General features: G+C 46.5%; 1 protein-coding gene across 1 annotated transcript; it reads left to right on the top strand.

Annotated features, from left to right (window-relative positions):
* Positions 1–12: 12 nt before the first annotated feature.
* Positions 13–4,831, top strand: CNGA4 (cyclic nucleotide gated channel subunit alpha 4; the record flags this gene model as incomplete). The annotated part of the gene is made up of 6 exons (XM_081063757.1): positions 13–74; positions 209–310; positions 511–617; positions 931–1,576; positions 2,344–2,693; positions 4,371–4,831. The coding sequence occupies 6 exons, from the start codon at positions 13–15 to the stop codon at positions 4,829–4,831; spliced, it is 1,728 nt and encodes a 575-aa protein (XP_080919883.1).
* Between the last annotated feature and the right edge of the window lie 12,678 nt (positions 4,832–17,509).

Raw genomic sequence — 17,509 nt, 5'->3', positions numbered from 1 at the left:
GTCCACAGAACCATGAGCCAGGACAGCAAAGTGAAGACGACAGAGTCCAGCCCCTCTGCCCCATCCAAGGCCAGGTGAGAGATCCTGGTCTCGTATGTCAGATCTGCCTGCCTCACTGGATGGAGCCTGATTCTTCTTGGTGCCTCCAGTCACAACTTCAACATTTAATGATGAATAAATGAAAGATGACTTCCCCTCTTGCCCACAGGAAGTCGCTGCCAGTCCTGGACCCATCTGGGGATTACTACTACTGGTGGCTGAACACAATGCTCTTCCCAGTGATGTATAACCTCATCATCATCGTGTGCAGGTTTGGCAGGGCACTAAGGGAAGGAAGGGCCTTAGCAGTGACAAGAGCTAAAGAGTGAGGCACAGAAGAGGGGCGGGGCCGGAGGAGGAGCGGGGCCTAAGTGAGAGCCCCGGGGCGGGGCGGAGTGCTCAGTGGCTTGGGAGATCGTCTCACACACAGAGGGTGCCCTTAAGCCAATCCCGTATGTCCCCGCCATGCAGAGCCTGCTTTCCTGACTTACAGCACGGTTACCTGGTGGCCTGGTTTGTGCTGGACTACACGAGTGATCTGCTGTACCTACTGGACGTCGTGGTGCGCTTCCACACGGGTCAGTGAGTCCCAGTACTGGCCCTTTGTTCCCAGTTCCTTTGCTAAAGAGAGCCTCTTACTCACAAGAAAGTGACCCCTCCCAGACAGCACTCTTACATGCCTCTGTACTTGACAACATCCCTTATGCTCACCCCACAAACCCTGGAGCAGCGTTAGACCCACCCCCACCCTGTCCCGGTGACTGTCTTCCGGTCTGTTCTTGCCCTGCCCACCCTCACCCTTATTGCTGGAGCAGACAGGTACCCTGAATGAGCCCCATACCTGACCCCATCCCATGACTGATCGCACCAATCCTCCTCTCCCTTTCCCAGGATTCTTGGAACAGGGCATCCTGGTGGTGGACAAGGGAAGGATAGCCAGTCGCTACGTTCGCACCTGGAGCTTCCTCTGGGACCTGGCTTCGCTGTTGCCCACTGACGTGGCCTACTTGCGTCTAGGCGTGCACACACCCACGCTGAGGCTGAACCGCTTTCTGCGTGCGCCCCGCCTCTTTGAGGCCTTTGATCGCACAGAAACCCGCACCGCTTACCCAAACGCCTTCCGCATCGCCAAGCTGATGCTCTACATTTTCGTGGTCATCCACTGGAACAGTTGCCTCTACTTTGCCCTGTCCCAGTACCTGGGCTTCGGGCGTGACACCTGGGTGTACCCGGACCCCGCTCAGCCGGGCTTTGAGCGCCTCCGGCGCCAGTACCTCTACAGCTTTTACTTCTCCACGCTGATCCTGACCACCGTAGGCGACACGCCGCCGCCAGCGCGGGAGGAGGAGTACCTCTTCATGGTGGGCGACTTCCTGCTGGCTGTCATGGGTTTCGCCACCATCATGGGTAGCATGAGCTCTGTCATCTACAACATGAACACGGCGGATGCGGCCTTCTACCCCGACCACGCGCTGGTGAAGAAATACATGAAGCTACAGCACGTCAACCGCTGGCTGGAGCGGCGAGTTATTGACTGGTGAGGAGGCTGCGGATCCAGACGAGGGCAGGGAGAGGTGTCCTGGGCGGAAGCTGAGGCGGATGGCTAGGTTCTCGTTGCCTGCGGGTCAGGAAGGCCATCAGGAAGCGGCATTCATTGTGGGGTTCAGTGGGTGGGGCTTGGCATAGGGTGTTGTCCACTAATTGGATCTGGACTGAAGGGGAAGAGTTGGGTGAGAGACTGATAGAGACAGGAGCTTATCCACAAGTGGGGATAACCTGGAGACCAGGGGATGGGAACTGCCTCTGCCTGGGAGGGCTCAGAAAGCCCTGGAAGGAGTAAGGGAGAAGAGCAATACCCCCCAGGAGATGGCCAACAACAAGATGGTTTACTAGGTCACGGTAGTATATGCTGTGAGCTGAACAAAAGGAAGTGTCACCAACTATAGCCGAGACTTCTAGAGAAGATGAGGCTTGGTGATTGAAGGGGATATCAGAGGGATGGTACAAGACATCATGGATTGGTGGATAGGGTAGAACCTGACCGGAGGTAAAGGCTGTCTTATTTATTGTCTGCTGGTGGAGGCTTCCTCCCTGGGTGAGGGAGAAAAAGTCAAAACATCTGTGACCAGCAAAGGAGACTGTGGACTGAAGATATTCATCAGCCAATTTTCAAGTATTCTCATGACCCCTGTGAGATCTCAGGCTGGTTGGGCTCTTGGCTGAGGCTCAACTGAGCCCTGATGGGAAAAGTGGAGGGAGGCGTGTAGGACGCTGGTGAGGAACTGGTGCTGTCCTTGTCCCCAGGTACCAGCACCTGCAGATCAACAAGAAGATGACCAATGAGGTAGCCATCTTACAGCACCTGCCCGAGAGGCTGCGGGCAGAAGTTGCTGTGTCTGTACACCTGTCTACTCTGAGCCGAGTGCAGATCTTCCAGAATTGTGAAGCCAGCCTGCTGGAAGAGCTGGTGCTGAAGCTGCAACCTCAGACTTACTCACCAGGTGAATATGTCTGCCGCAAGGGCGACATTGGCCGAGAGATGTACATCATTCGCGAGGGTCAGCTGGCCGTGGTGGCAGATGATGGCGTCACACAGTATGCTGTGCTTGGTGCAGGGCTCTACTTCGGGGAGATCAGCATCATCAACATCAAAGGTGGGCATGCCAACATTTGTTCTGGGGACAGGGCTAGGGGAGGGGCATGGGGACAGCAGAACCCAGTACTGAGACCAGATGGTACTTCAGGGCCTAAAGAGTAAGGACACTGGCCCTTGCCTGAGTCACTAGAGGGCTCAGGAGAGAAGATCATGGAGGGTCTGTTCCCTGAGAAGAAGCTGAGCCAAGGTCAATGAACAGGGTGAGTATTTGGAAGAGAGAATAGACCTGAGGCATCAACAGTCCAGGGCAAAGTGGCAGAAATAGTAATAGTATTTATTGTATGCTTACTACATGCCCTGTTCAAAGTGCCTCACATGTACCAACTCAAATTCTCACAGCAGCTCTATAAGGTAGGTTCTATTGTCTGCATGTTAAAGGTAAGGAAATTAGAGCATAGAGAGGTTTAGGAACTTGTCCAAAGCCAAACAGGCAATAAGTACACACACTTGGGGACAGTACAAGGAACAACTTTCTCACAGCAAGTGGAAAGGAAGAAATTCCCATTTACTGAACACCAACTCCAGTTGGAGCCAGGTACTGTACACTGGCTCCTGTATTCCTCTTAACGCCTGTGCAGTAGGAGTTGTTATGCCTAATCACAGCTAAAGACATTGAGGCCACGGGAGATGGGAAAGCCTGGAAAGGGGTGAGCCCTCTGTCACTGACTGAGGCTAGATGCGCTCTCAGCCTGGGGATCCTATTCTTCAGCTGCCCTAAAGGCCTCACGTCTGTCCTCCACGGCCCCCTCAAATTCCACATCCTCTATGCAGTTGCCTGCTGTCTGCCTGACTTTGGACAAGGCATTTCCCTTTTTTGGGCTTCAGTTTCCCCACCTCTCCAATAAGGATGATATTAAGAACGCAAAAAGTTATTTGTGAGGACTAAATGAGCTACATGCGTGAGTCACCCAGAGCAGCGCCTGGCATATAACATGTGTTCAACAAACGGTAGCTCTCTTACCCCTTCTAAGGTCCTTCTAGCTCTGAGACTTTACAAAATTCGGCCTAATCTACCTTCCCACCCACCCATCCCCACCAATGCTTTCCTAAAAATGCTATGGCCTGCTCAGAATATTTCATTAGTTTCCCTGCACTCTCAGCGTAAAGTCTGAACTCCTTACCATGGCTTAGGAGACCTGGTGTGACCTGGCTGTCCCTTCCTCTTTCCATTGTCCTCACCCTGCATTTCAGCCACTCTGGACTGCTTCCTGCTTTCTGTACCCACCAAACTCTTTCCTACCTCCATCCCTCTGCTCACGCCCCTCCCTCTGCCTAGCTGCCCTCCCCACTTTCCTCCTTCCCCAAATTCCCTCCCACTCAGTCAGGAATCACTTCTTCCAGGCTTCCCTAAATTCTCTGCCTTACAGTTATGGGCTCTTTGCCTGTCTGCCCACATTACCAAATGCATACATCTGCACTGCACCAGCTATACTGATATGTAACTATCCGATTAAATGTCTGTCTCCTTTAGGGTGTGACTTGTTGGAGGCAGATCACTGATACCCACCCAGCACAGGGCCTAATCCCCGGTACATTACTGAATGAAAGCATTACTGACGCAGAAAGAGAGGTAGAGAAGCACAAATATGGAGGTGGGGGTCTTGGTTCAGAGTGAAATGCTCCCTCACACCCACTCTAATTAATTCCCCTTCCATCTGCTGCCCACACGCCACAGGGAACATGTCTGGGAACCGCCGCACAGCCAACATCAAGAGTCTAGGTTATTCGGACCTGTTTTGCCTGAGCAAGGAGGATCTGCGGGAAGTGCTGAGCGAGTATCCACAGGCCCAGGCTGTCATGGAGGAAAAGGGCCGTGAGATCCTGCTCAAAATGAACAAGTTGGACGTAAATGCTGAGGCAGCTGAGATCGCCCTACAGGAGGCAACGGAATCCCGGCTGCGAGGCCTTGACCAGCAACTGGATGATCTCCAGACCAAGTTTGCTCGCCTCCTGGCTGAGCTGGAGTCCAGCGCACTCAAGACTGCTTATCGTATCGAACGGCTGGAGTGGCAGACTCGAGAGTGGCCAGTGCCTGAGGAAACAGCCGAAGCCGATGATGAGGGCGAGCCTGGGGAGGGAACTTCCAAGGGTAGAGAGGACATGCCTGCCCAAAAAGGAAACCCAGGCCCAGAGTGACCCCATCCCTAACCTTAGGCCCCCCACCTCCAAGTGAATTCGGAGTGGTAGGAAAGTCTGCCTGCAGAAACTCTGCCATCCGATCTGCTAGGTTACAGAGATGGGAGTGCATTGGGTCTGCAGATGCCCACCAGGAGATGGAGACGTACAGCACAAGTTCATCCCCAACTCACCAGCATGCACACACAGTTGCACATACACACACCAGCCCCAAGACTGCATTCCATGTAAAGTGCTCTGGAGTTCCCATTCTCAGAGCACGCATGCTTTCTCACATAGATATGTCATATACCCACGTGATATGTACACATTCAATCATGAATCTCATAAACACACACACACACTAAGAGTCATACACCAGTAAACACACAGATACCCTCCACAGGTGTGCACACACTTGTGCACACATAAAAGCATACCCACAGCCCTCTTGTTCCAAAATATCCTTTTAATACCCCCCATATGTGGTCACAAGTGTACCATGCAAGTTGCACTTCAATAAAATATTTGCCTCCTCACTAAGCATTTATGGGGCTGACAGGAAAAGGCTATTGGTTTAACAATGGGCCAGGGTGGCTTCTCTCTAAATTCTGAGTGACAGCGATAAAGGGCATGGTCTGTATAATGGCTGGTGTGTTGGATTCAAAGGAGGCTGAAGTAGCTGATGAATTGAGAATCAGTACTGAACTAGGCAAGGAAGCTCATGCGTCACACTGCTATAAGAGTGTGCGTGTGTTCATAGGTGTACTCACATGCGTACAGACACTGATCACTGCATCTCATGGCAGTCAGCCTTGTGAGCTCTGCGAAGTTTGATCTAGCTTAGTGAGCCAGAGTCGATACCTCTGCTCCTTTTTCCTTCCCCTCGCCCAGCCTGGAGCCTGGGGCCAGGGCTACCCTGCATTCAGGACTCATTCCAAGGGGAGAATAGTTCCCAGAACCACTCACCTGACCCTGTACTCCCATTTGTTGGAGTTGTTCGAGGCCAGTTGTTGGAGCTGGCCTTGATACTAATATTATCCAGCCCTCATTTTATACACAGTATTCTAAAATATAGGGTGGAGACTAAAATATAGGGAGAGAGACTAGGTGGAGTGGAATATCATGGTTGGGGACAACTGGAGATGAGCTTTTTGGGGATTTTAACATACTTGGAAGGAGATCTGCATGTTTGGGGCTGGGAAGGTGTTGTGGGGTCTGTGGGGAGGAGTCTGATTTCATCTCTAAATCAGATTCACTCTAGTACCTAGTCACAGCTTTACCTCCTTTAGGGCCCAGCCAGTCTTTGTGTGTGAGCTATGCCATGTGGTATTTTTAAATGTACCTGGAATTTAATTATCAGTATGATGGAGTGATGACACAGAGAGGTCAATGGCATTGAAAGAAGAATTTATTACTTACAATCCCCAAGAGGAGGGGGGAGGACACACTGTACCATGCAGGACCACATGGGGAAGAACCAGAATTGAGCAAGAGTAAAACAAAAAACAAACAAATGAAAAACAGAGGGGAAGTCATGGGTAAAAAGCCTTTATTACTATAGTGGTGGGAAGTTTTTAGGTGGGGATGTCTCCTACTAGGCAGGAAGCAAAACACAGATTTCGGAGCTTGTGGAGGGTTCATAATATGATTTCTAAGCACCCGTAAAAGCTGGATCAAAAGGAGATATTGGTCATTAGTTTGGCACATAATTTCAAGATTCCAAATCATCAATTACAGAATATCAAGAATGGTTATTACAGGTGGTACAAGAGAATGCAAAGTAGAGTCATCAGTGCTGGAAGGGCTGCATGTGTGGGCAGCATCTACTGCTGTGTGGTCATGGACACAGTCCCCCAGAGCTTTTGGCGACCAGCCTTTGGATATGGTGGGTACAGGTGACATAGATGCACTCAGATATGAAGGACTTGGAACAACACTTTCACAAATAGTCATAGGAGCTGAGGCTGTGGCTGAAGTCAAGGTGTCAGAAGAGACTATGAAGGACATTACACATTAAATTACTTTAAATATGTGGTTATTTTGTGATATCTTCCTCACAAAATATGAGATCCATAGGGCTGGCACTGGGTCTGTCTTGTTTATCTATGGACCCTCAGGGTCAAAATTGTACCTGGCACATAGTAAGTACCCAAATAAGCATTTGGCAAGCAACGAGATGAGAGTTGAAGTAGACAGGCCTGATGTTGGAGGAAGATGTGTGTTAACTTCTCAAGAGATTTTCCTACCATCTCTGCCTTCAAATCATGTTGAGCTAGAATGCGTGGGTATTTTATGAAGGCCCTTTTGGTAGTACCTGATGGATTTAGGGCTGAGAATAAGTTTTTCACTGACATACTACAATGTGCACACCTGTCCCAAGTGAAATGAAGGCTTGTTTAGAACGCATAGCCCTGCCACACCACAGAATCCTGGTCTACCATGCAAAGAGGGTGATAACTGGCCATCTTCCCTATCCTGGATGAGAAACAAAACTTTCCTGTGGCCAGATGAACATTTTGCTTTTCTTCTGCTTTTCTGGGATAAGATCAAATTCCTCATGGTGGAGCCACTACATCAGATGATACCTTGAATATCAGTAATTCCATGTTGGGGTCCTCTAGTTGTGGAGTGATTTCCATCATTATGTGGAAGACAATGTTTGGACAATTTAAAATTAAGCTGGGTAGAGCTAGGTCAGAATGGGAAGAAGGGAATCCAAATTTTAAGTTCCTGACATAGCCAAAAAAATAAATAAATAACAATAATCTTGTAGTCCAAAGAATATCAGTTACTGTGTATCAAGCACTGAGCTAAGTTCTTATATGAGTATATGTGGCAGAAAACTTTGCTAAGATATTCGTTTGGGTACATTTTATCTCTCTTCCCATTATAGGAAAGCACCTAAAGCTTTGTATCCCGTGGACTTAAAGCTTCTTGAATTGCAGCATCAAAAATAAAAATTTTCAGGGGCCGGCCCAGTGGCTCAGGCGGTTAGAGCTCCATGCTCCTAACTCTGAAGGCTGCTGGTTCGATTCCCACATGGGCTCTCAACCACAAGGTTGCCAGTTCAACTCCTCGACTCCCGCAAGGGATGGTAGGCTGTGCCCCCTGCAACTAGCAACGGCGACTGGACCTGGAGCTTGCCCTCCACAACTAAGACTGAAAGGACAACAACTTGAAGCTGAATGGCACCCTCCACAACTAAGATTGAAAGGACAAGTTGACTTGGAAAAAAAGTCCTGGAAGTGCACATGGTTCCCCGATAAAGTCCTGTTCCTCTTCCCCAATAAAATCTTTAAAAAAAAAATTTTTTTTCAGAAACTCTCTGCCCTAGCTTTTGTTTGTGAAAAGCAGGACCCCTGACTTTTCACAAACAACTGTGCTCGATTATCTGTGAGGGCTTAAAGTTAAAGAAACAGGAGCTTCTGAACCCAAGAAGAGATTTCCCAAGACTAAGAAAAGGAATGGGATTCTTGAACATTATATTAGTTTTCTTTTGCTGCTGTAACATCCTAGCACAAATTTAGCAGTTTACAACATCATGCATTTATTATCTCTCAGTTCTGTGAGTCAAAAATCCAGGCACAGTATGGCTCAACTGAGTCCTCTGTTCACGGGCTCCCAAGGCCAAAACCAAAGTGTCAGCTGGGCTGGGCTCTTTTCTAAAGGCTCTGGCAAAGAATCTGCTTCCAAGATCATTCAGGTCGTTGGAAGAATTGAACTCCTTTTGGTTGTAGGACTGAGGTTTTTTATTTCTTTCATACATGGTCCCTTCATCTTCAAGACAACAAAAGCATGTTAAATATTTCTCATTCTCCAAATCTCTTACTTCTCCTTCTATTACAAGGCTGAGAAAGGTCTCTGCTTTTTAGGACTCGTGTGATTAGGTCCACCCAGATAATCCAGGATAATCTCCTGATTTTTAAGGTCAGCTGATTATTAACCTTAATTATATCTGCAAAGTCCCTTTTGCTATAATCACAGGAATAACACCAGAGGGCAAAGGTAATGGGAGCCAAAATTCTACCTTTCACAGGGCTTCTGGGGAGGAAAGCAACGTGGACCCCACTTTCACAGGGATCTCAGAATAGGGAACATTAAGAATTGAGTCTTGGAAACTGGAGGAAGATCACCTAGCTCCCACTGGGGCCTGAGACAGCGCCCCCTAGGGGGAGAGCCGGTTTAAATAAGGTGCATACCAACATAACCAGCATGGTCTGAAGGCCAGGACCGTCCCCACCTCCAAATATTCTGTCCAATATAAAATCCCCAGAGACTATGCAAGACACTAAGTTGGGGGAAAAAGAGAATGGAAACAAAGCCACAAAACACAAGTGCCAGAATCAAGGAAATGTCCAATTTTTAACACACTGTTATGGAATCATTCATTGAATAACTGCTACACATATATTATCTCGTTTAGTTCTTAGAAAATATTAGGAAGTTTAAATTGTTATTATGCTCATTTTTCCAGGTCAGAAAACTGAAGCCCATAGAGCAGGGGTGTCCAAAGTGTGGCCCGCCGGCCAACTGCGGCCCGCGATCCATTTTTTACTGGCCCACAGCAAATTCCAAAAATATACTTAGTTTACTTAAATAAACCAGGTGAGGCAATATGTACTTCACCTCGAATGAGTGGCCCAGCTGTTTGTGTATTTTACCGCATATGGCCCTTGGTGAAAAACATTGAAAAAAGTTTGGACACCCCTGCCATAGAGAAACTAAAACTATTAGATATGATATATTATTGTAAAGCATTTTATCCTAAATCCTGGACTATGTGTATTGTCTTAATTAATCCTTACAACTATATGAAAAAGAGGTTATTATTACCCCCATTTTGAAATGAGGAAGCTAAGCCTTTGGGAGATTAGATAACTTGCCCAATATCACAAAGATCCTAAGTCACATGGAATGAAACCTTACTGTTTCTTTTAGAGAGATAAAGGAAGAGGCTACCTCAATTTAAGCTGAGGCCAGGCACACTGACTTCCTTTCTGAGAATGGCTGTTGCAGACAGTAACAGTGGTAACCAGGGAGAAGGAGCCAGTCGTACAGAACAAAGACTGGGAATCACCAGCAAGCCTGCCTAATGTGGTGAAGTGTGATCTCAGGGCTGCAGCCAAAGACAAGGGACTACCCACTGCTTTAGAGATGAACTGCCAATTCCAGCTCTCCTGTCTGCTTACATGCAGCTGTGGGAGGAGGGCAGGAGTTTTGGAGTCACTGGTAGATTACTACAGGGGTGTCAAGAACTGTCCAAGGGCCCTCCTACTGAAAGCCCAGCTGCTTCTGGCTTAGCTCTTCTCCCTCCCACAGGACCTAGAGCTCATCCGCTTCCTTTCTTGGGTCACTAACCTCAGGACACCTCAGCTTGGCTAAGAATTGGGATACATACTCCTCCTCAGTGTTCCCAGTTAGCTGCTTCCCACAGAAGCTTCTTTGGCCCTTCCCACTTAACCTTTTTATTTTTTTTTTTAACCTGAGGATTTGGCTCCCAGCGCCCAAAAACAGATGGAAATAAAGCATCAAGCTTGGAGGAAATCAGATTCATAGGGAGAGAAGCCATTCAGCCAAAGGAGGTATCTGGTGCAAACACTAGGAGCAGACGGCAGGGTGGGTGGATTCTAACTTGGGGCTGAAGCTAGGGTTTGGCTTTGAGGCTTAGATCAGAGATGGATGGTTAATCTTGGTTAGAACTGTGGTCAGAATCATGGCCCAAGTCAGGGCAAGTATTAGGCTGGCCTTAAAGCACAACAGATGAGAAAGAGCTTAGAGCTAATCAGGTGCTTGGAGCCAATTAGAGTCAGCTTTTAGTTCTGTAACATCACTTACTAGCTGGGGGATTCTCAGCCCTCTACAGAATTTTTCAGGGTTTTTGAAAAAAACACTTGGAGAATTAAATGCAAATAAGATAATGAATATAAACTTCCTATAAGCGCCTGGCGGATAGCAACTGCTTAAAAATGAATAGTAGCTATGACCATTATTCCTATCCCTCTAGCAGCAGTTGTGCCTTTGAGGGGCCCTGGGGCAGAGGTTGGCTGGTCCTGCTTAACCCTGAGCCTCTGGGCTGTGCTGGCAACGCCAGACCTGGCCAGCAGAGGGCACAGGAGTTTCCTTCTCCCCTCCTTCCTGCTCCCTACCAGGCTTCAGGATTGCATTGCTTTGTAAATTTGGGAGAATTAACCAGGGAAAAAGGGAAACTTAGGGACATAATCGTGATCTCGACTGGTTTGTGAAAACCCTTGTTTAGATTGTTAAAGAAAGACTAAAATGCAGCAGTAGTGGTGCTGAGAGACATTACAGAGGAAGCCATGCCAAATCAGAGCCTGAGACAGCCCTGTTGGGGGCAGCACCATCTACTGGCTGGGAGCATTCAGGACTGCCCTCCACACAGCCTGAAAAATCCTTGTACTTTTCACACAGAAGGCATGGGTCCTCTGTGTGTCTGGCACTGCCTTTCCAATGTCAGTGCCTTGGCTTGTTGCCGTCGGCATTGCAGTTGACCAACAGGTCCCATAACGCCCCAGAGGCTAATAACATGGATGTATTCACTGAAGCCCTCTCTCTAGGTGACTTCTTGAGCGAGTTTTCCTGTGACTTTTTCAGCCCTCAAGTGAGGCCCTGATGGGAAGATCCCCCTTAACCCACCTGTGAGAGCCTATGTCTGAAGCCAAGTGTAACCATCCAGTAAGAGTCAGCCCCTAGGGGTGTGCCTTCACTCTCCCCAGCACAAGCTCCAGGCTCTGGAAGGCCTGTCCTGTCACCTGTTTTTTTCCTCTGCCCAACATTCCTGCCTGCTCTGGTTCCAGCCCATCAGTCTTCTCAGCCCGCTCCTTCTTTGTTTACCCGAAGAGACGGGCCTCCTAAGTGGGCAGGAGCTCAGCACATAAGCATATCTGCATATCATAGAAATGCAGAGAAAAGAAGGCCTTGAAAGATGTGGGGAGAAAGCAGCCTAATCAGCCACAGAGGGAGGGACTGGACCAATGTGGGAGTGGACACCCTAAGAACTAAACTGTGACTGGTTTCTCTCCTACACTTCATCCCACCTGCCAGGAGCGCCCAAGGCCGCGCCTATTCTGACATTCACACCATTGTGTGTGTTACTACTGGGTTTCCTGAGTAAAGGGCTGATATTTTGTGGGCCTGTGAGCTACCTAGAATAAGCAGTACCTTGTAAGGCAGGTTATCTGGCTGTGCATTAGGCACTATATTCTCATCACTTTAGATGTTTCTGCTCAACATTTACTGAAGTGTTGTTTAAATATTCCCCTTATCTCAATTGTGATATAGAATGTTGAAAAAGTACCTGCCTAAACTTGGGCCAGTAGGGGCAGTAGCTGGGTGATTGAGACTTCCCCAAGAAAATATAAATTGTTCTAGCTACAAGAGTCAAGGTAAGTGGGCCAGCACCCCCCCCTCCAAAACACAAAGAGAGAGAGAGAGAGAGAGAGAGAGAGAGAGAGAGAGAGAGAGAACACAAAACAAAAAAACTGACAACCTTGGAAGGTCAAAGCTTGAGTCAGAAAGGCGGCTTCCTTCAGGACTGAGTCTGGTTCTGCTTCAAGACACCTTGCTTCCTTGACCTCCTAGGTGTCTGATTTGTTCTGGGACAAGGGTCTAGGTCTCTTTCCTCTGGCTACCCATACTGACTTTCCAGTTGCCTCCTTGTTCTGATCTAAAGGGCCATTTCCTGGCCCTGAGCAATCCCATTCTCTGAATGCTGACTTAATCCCAGGCAGAATGGAATTTCCTGTTTTTGGAAATGAGCTTGAACCCTCTTAGCCCTGCATTTTCACCCCCTCCTCTACTCATGGTATGGCTTCTTCACTGTAGTTATTACGTAGTTTTTTTTCTCTTTACAAACCATCTTCGTGAGATAATATATTTCCACCATCTCTCAGCCCTCACCTCCCATTGCCCACCTGCATTTAGAGGGGAGATTATGAGTGAGGTACAAGGGTGATGAAAATATGGAATGCACCATTAAACTACAAGCAACTCAAGGTTCCTTGAGCATAAAGAAAAGATGGAAAATAAGTAATGTGAATAGTATGGAGAACAGTTTGAGAGACTGTAGGAGAAATGGACAGGAGCAGACCCTTGGAACATAAACAGTGAAAAGGCAAGTACAAAACATGTAATTGTAAGAATTACCATCATGATAGGTACAGTGTTACAGAAGTACACAGGAGAGGCACCTACCCCACACCTGTGGGGTTCAGGAAAGCTTTCAGAGGAGTTTGTCGTCTGAAACTCTTTTTCTAACATTAGCAAACTCATATCCCCAACTTTTTCGAATACGTTCCCAACTCCTGTGTTAACTAAAAGCAGCAATCCAGAAGGATGGTGCAAAAAGGGGTGGTTTCTCATCCCCTCGCAAACCATGTATGTAGATTTGGGATCCTCTGCGTTTATGGATGCCGTTTCTTCACTCCCAATAGACCCCTGCTCCTTGACATTCAGATGTCCACTGAACAATCCTCTTCCCTTTCTCACTGCTGACAACTCCTACCCTTCCAGAGCCTACTTACTACTCACTTTAGACTTTGTCACCTACCTCAAAGTTCTGCCTTCTCCATGTCCAGCTGAGATTTCATGGCCCATTATTTTATCCTTGTCCCTTTGGTTTTTCATCCCACCCACCTGGTAAAATCTTAACTTTGGATGAATTGAACCATCAACATTCTCCATGCTTGCATCCAACCATCTCTGCTGGAGAAATTGATACCACTAGATATTCTTAGTTATTAACTCTTCGTTGGGTCCTCAGTGGTTTCCTACTTATGTTACTACATTCCTCTGGTCTGCATTTTCCCTTTCCCATTATACACAGTTTTCTCAAACCATCTTGACTCCTAAAATTTCAACCCTGTCTATTCACACACACACACTCGCGCACGCACACACACACCACTCAGTATAATCAGATATCTAACTTCATAGAGAAAATAGAAAGTATCAGACAGCAGCAGCTCTCCACCAAATCTAGACACCTACTTTCTTAATTAGGATACAGATCAAGTTGCTATGACAGGAGAGAGAAAAAAATTGTATGGCCATAAAATTGTAGTTTCTTTCTTTTTCATACTGGAGAACCAAGGGTGGTAAAATGGGTTGAGACTATAGGAGACCCAGGTTCCTTCCATCTTGTCACTCTGCTATTCTTAGTGTGTTGCCCTCACTGCGTGACTAAAGGTAGCTTACTGCCACATCCACATTCAACCTGTAGGAAAGGGCAATAAGGAAGAGAGAAGCCATTTCTCCCCTTTAGGAGCTTGACCTGAAAGCTGCATTTATCACTTCTACCCACAAACACTGTCTAGAACATAGTCATAAACTCACCCTTAGCTGCAAAAATAATCTAGGAGATATAGTTGTTACCAAGTTGGCCATGATTTATTTTCATCTATAATTATTCTCTTCTACTAACTTCTTACAATTGAATCTCCACTCCTATCAAAATCTAGAACCCTGCACATGTGCTCTGGGTTCCATACCTCCCGACCTTCTCAGGAATCTTGCATTAGTGATTAACTTCTCTTACAATCTCACCACAATGGTGCTTTTTCCAAGATTGTCAAGGGTCTCCAGGTCACTGAATTCAGAGAGCATTTCTGTTTTCATTGTCTTGGTCCATTTGAATCAGTTCAGCACTTTTTTGCTTTTATGATGCCTTGCTCTTCTTGTTTTCCTCCCACCCCTCTGTCTGCTCCCCTTGGTCTCTTTTGCAGGCTGGTCTTTCTATATACAACTTTTAAATAATACTTTTTTTCAGACTTCTGAGCTGGCTCCTCATTTCTCTTATTCAGCACACTCTCATGAATGCTATGGTTTACATTACTTCCTCTACAACCTGTATATTCAGCTTCCTACTGGCATTCTTACTTAGATGTCTAATAGGCATCTGAAACTCAACGTGTCCAAAATGGAACAGATTTGCTGCTTGGAGTTGCTGTTTGATAGTAACTATTTTGATAGTTACTATTTTCTCTATGAAGTGGGAGACTGACTTACTTATTGTGAGTGAAGGATGGGGAGTGTGTGTGTGTGTGTGTGTGTGTGTGTGTGTGTGTGTGTGTTGAAATTAGAGAGTTTGTGAGTCAAGAAAATTTGAAAAAAATATTTATAAAATGAGAGAAAGAAAGTGATCAGGGACTTTTAGTAAAACTTACTCATTCTGGGAAGCAGCACAGTATGAGAATCTGAATTCTGACTTCCAAAATCCCTAGCTTTAAACTATGGCTCTTCTACCTAGTGGCTTTAGGGCTTTGGGCAAGTTACTAAAACTCTCTGAACCAGTTTTGGGTGTTTTGTTTTTCTGTGTAAAATAGTCATCAATACTATTTGACCTAGATTTGTAGTTATTGGTGAGGATATGGTTGGAATATAGTAGTTGGTCATCAAACCATTCCTATCCTAAGTTACCAGAAAACTTACTCATTTTAATTTCATCCACTCCCTCACCTTCCACATGCAAACGGCCTCTAAATTCTGTCTCTCTACCTCCTAAATAGCTCTTGAATCTGTCTTCTCTACGAACTCCATGACGTTAGTCCAGGCCACTGTCATCTCTCACCTGATTACTACCGTAGACTCCCAATTGATCCCACCCCTTAAATTGTTCTCCTCACCAGCTGCCACTGCAATCTCTCCAAATCTTTCTAAATCTTAACAAATTTCCAATGCCCCCATTTCTTCCTTGCATAGCTCGTAACGGTGTGCATTTGCTACTTTCCAAAATGAGAAATGTGTTGTTTTCTATTGCTGCTGTAACAAATTATCATGAATTTGATAGCTTAAAACATAAATGTATTAGTTCATGGACATGTAGTTCAGAAATCTGGTATAGGATGGCTGGGTTCTTTGCTCAGGGTATCACAGACTAAAGTCAAAGTGTCAGCCAGCCTAAATTCCTTCCTGGAGCCTCTGGGGGAAAATCTGCTTCCAAGCTCATTCTTGTCATTAGCAGAATCCAATTTCTTGTGGTTGTAGCACTGAAGTCCCTATTTTCTTGCTGGATGTCAGCTAGAGAGTGTCTCAGCTAGAGGCCATTCTCAGGTATTTACTTGCTCTGTGTCCTTCTCCATTATCCAGCAAGCCACAGCCACCCTTATTCCTTGCCATCTGGCCCCAGCCATCTTCAAGCCAGCAAGCATATTGAATCTCATTCTTCAAATTTCTCGAAGTTCCTCTTCTGCTTCCAACCAGAAAAAAACTATTGTTTTTTAAAGGATTCATGTGGTTTGGTTAAGACTAGTTGGATAACCTCTCTATCTTGAGGTCAACTGATTAGTAACATTAATGACATCTGCAAAATTCCTTTTGCCATATGACATAACCATGGGAGTAGTATCTCCTCGTATTCACAGTATCTCCTCATATTCACACCCACACTCAGGGAAGATTATACAAGAGTGAGATTATAGAAGATTATACAGGAGTCATTGGTGGTCATCTTATAATTCTACCTATCATCGGAAGGAAGCCAGGAAAAACACCCCTGAGAAATGCTGGGACCTTGAGCTGAGATCAGAAGGATGAGTGAGAATTAATTAGATAAGGAAGAAAAGCCTCTAGAGAACATGTGCAAAAGCCATGTAATTGGAGGACACATACCAAAAAAAATAAATAAATAAATAAATAAATAAAGACTATAGGAAGACCAGGTGTCTACAGCAGAGAGAACAAGAAGCACAGTGACTTGGAATCAGGTGGTTAGGGAGGTCCGGAGGAGCCAAGCCATGCAGGCTTCAAAAACTCTCTTTACAGGTTTTCTCTATGCCAAAAGTAGAGGTCAGAAGAGTGACATGATCAGATTTGTATTCTGATCGCTTCCTTCTGGCTATAAAATGGAGGATGGATATCAGGAGGCATCAGTAAAATGAGGTAGACCACTTAGGAAGCTTAGAAAGTAGTGCAAGAAATAGTGGGGTGATATCAGTAGAGATACAAGCAGACGGATTCAAGGAACACTCAGTAGCTAAAACCAACGGGGCTTCATGATTGATTAAATATGGGAGTGAGGCAGTGGTGTTCCCAGGAAGTGGACTCTACCACAGAGATTACTGTGGAGGATGTTTACTAAGGAGTGCTCTTCGAGTCAACACCTGTGGGAGAGAGAGGGTGAAAGGAGGACTGGACAAAGGGAGAAACTGAGCGGTAATTCAGTCTCAACAAAGGCCTCAGTCAACTCCAGGAGGAGCTGTGAAGAGCTTTCAGAGTTGCTCTCTGCCGGGGTGAGGGGACTGAACTTTTATACCTCTCTACTCATCAGTCATGGGTTGCAGGATGCCCCAGAAAGGGAACATGACTTTGGATGAGTCGACTTTCTTCCGTTCAGGCAACTCCTGAAGGGGCTGACAGTTGAGGGCTGCTTTCCAACAGCCTTCTCGGCAGCTGGAGAATAAATCGTTCATTTCTGAAGAGTCTGGGCTTTTCCTCACAGCCTCCACCACAGCGATGAAGACGCATAAGACAGTAAGGCATCCAGGATGGTCCCTAAATTTCTGTTTAGTGCATTTTGGTCGATGTTGTATGTTGTAATCTTGGTGGACCATACCTTCTAATCATTGGCTTACTTGTCATTCTCTCCCCTCCTCCCTGCCCCACTAGAGTGGAAGCTACTCACGCACAGACTGCATGGAACGACTAGTACACAGCCTTATACCTGGCATATACCTTGCTGAA

Source organism: Rhinolophus hipposideros (assembly GCF_964194185.1).
Source record: "Rhinolophus hipposideros genome assembly, chromosome: 10".
Classification (NCBI taxonomy): Eukaryota; Metazoa; Chordata; class Mammalia; order Chiroptera; family Rhinolophidae; genus Rhinolophus; species Rhinolophus hipposideros.
This window is presented reverse-complemented; position numbering and strand designations above follow the sequence as displayed.